Source organism: Cariama cristata, unplaced genomic scaffold, assembly GCF_000690535.1.
Source record: "Cariama cristata isolate BGI_N322 unplaced genomic scaffold, ASM69053v1 scaffold37078, whole genome shotgun sequence".
Taxonomy (NCBI): domain Eukaryota; kingdom Metazoa; phylum Chordata; class Aves; order Cariamiformes; family Cariamidae; genus Cariama; species Cariama cristata.
This window is the reverse complement of record NW_009632298.1, coordinates 1,342-2,937: the sequence shown is the minus strand read 5'-3', so window position 1 is coordinate 2,937 and position 1,596 is coordinate 1,342. Positions and strand designations below refer to the sequence as shown.

At 53.5% G+C, this 1,596-nt stretch overlaps 1 protein-coding gene across 1 annotated transcript in view; it reads right to left on the bottom strand.

Annotated features, from left to right (window-relative positions):
- Positions 1-1,348: 1,348 nt before the first annotated feature.
- The window catches only part of LOC104166398 (paired box protein Pax-7-like), a gene marked incomplete at both ends in the record, with an annotated part of 1,274 nt that continues 1,026 nt past the window's right edge, over positions 1,349-1,596 (bottom strand). The window contains one exon of the mRNA XM_009706299.1: positions 1,349-1,477. Coding sequence (XP_009704601.1) covers positions 1,349-1,477 — 129 coding nt within the window. The remainder of the gene's footprint in view (positions 1,478-1,596) is intronic.

Sequence of the window (1,596 nt, the reverse complement as noted above, 5' to 3'; positions counted from 1 at the left end):
AAAAAAAAGAAGGGATCGGATCCTTAAAGAAACCCCTTTTGTGCACCTTCATTTAAAACTCCCAGTAACGTTTGATGGTGACGTGCAGAAGCTTTTTTCTTCCCCAAACTCCTCCCGATTCAATATTTCCCCACTCACCCCCATTGTCCCGCAAATGGCGAAAACTTTGTAGCCAGCGAGAACTCTGTAAGCGATTCCCCCCTGCTTCCCGCACCCGGCCCGGGACCCTTCTCCTCTCGCTCCGCTCCCTCTGGGCCCGACACCGACGGTATTGCAAATCCCCCAAAACTCCAACCGACTCAACCCCGACAGGCCCGGGCCATCGCCTTTTCGCCATCAATTTTGGAGAAAAATAGCAGCCCCCAATTTCCTGAAGCCCATCCCCAAGACTCGTATAATTGCTGGTTTTTCCCCTCAAAAAACGCGCCGAGCTCTGCGACACAAGGAAACTGTTTTCTGCCGAAACCGATACAGCAGCTCCTCCTTCCCGTTGCTTAAACTTCCCCGTCTTTGCAAACACCCTCATTGATAAACCTCAGTTGTACCCCTAAAAATGCCATCTTTCCCCCTTTTTTTGGGGGGGAAGAGGAATCATTATCCCCACTGAGCTTGCCAAAAAATCAAATTACAAGTGCCACAATGGTTGGCTCAGCCGTGCCTCATCCCCCACCCCATATCTACAGCACAGAAGCTAAAAAAGTTTCATTTTTCCTCCCATGAGAGGAAAGCACCGACTGTGGGAGATGATAACAGGGCCTCCTGCTCTCCCTCACCACTGGCCTGGCCTTAAGTCTTTCATCAGAAAGGCCAGATTTATTTTTTCTGATTTTATTTAGGGGTGCAGACCCCCCCGTTTCCTCCGATCTGAAGACCCCCCACCTCCCCTCCGTGCTTCCCCGGCGCCGGCGGCTCTGCGGCAGCCCCAGCCCGAGGCCGATCCCCACTTCTCTAATTGATATTGATTGGCCAAATCGGTCAACTGTCAGCCAGAGTTTCAGGGGACCACTTAGAGGGCAGGAGAGAAATCTGTTTAACAAATTCATTTAGGAATCAGAGATGCCTCCCCCTCGGCCATCTCCTTTCCCCCTTGATAAATAATTGATCCAGAGCAAAACACCGACAACTCTTCCTCCTGGGAAAGCATCCTCAGGCCGAGGGGCTGGGTACCACCTTCCCCTCCCAGGGCCCTGCATCCCACCCTCGACCCTGCCATCACTCATTTTTGGCAAGGACAAATGCAAGAGGCTCCGGAGCCATCCCGTCTTACTCTTGGTAGGGAGGGACGTGGTGTCCCCTCTCCCAAATGTCCCCTCCGGCCCGTCCCCGGGGCATGCACGGCCGCCTTTACCTTTGTCGCCCAGGATGCCGTCTATGCTGTGCTTGGCCTTCTTCTCCCCATCTTCCTCCTTCTTGTCGCAGTCCTCCTCTTCCTCTTTCTTCCCGAATTTGATACGTAGCACACGGCTAATCGAACTCACTAAACCTCAGACAGTCAAAGACAAAAAGGCAAGTATAAGCTGCCTGGGAAGGCAAGGTGGGAGCCGGCCAGGAAAATCCAAGCCGGGGCTGCACGCCTTGGGCCGGAGGACTTGCACC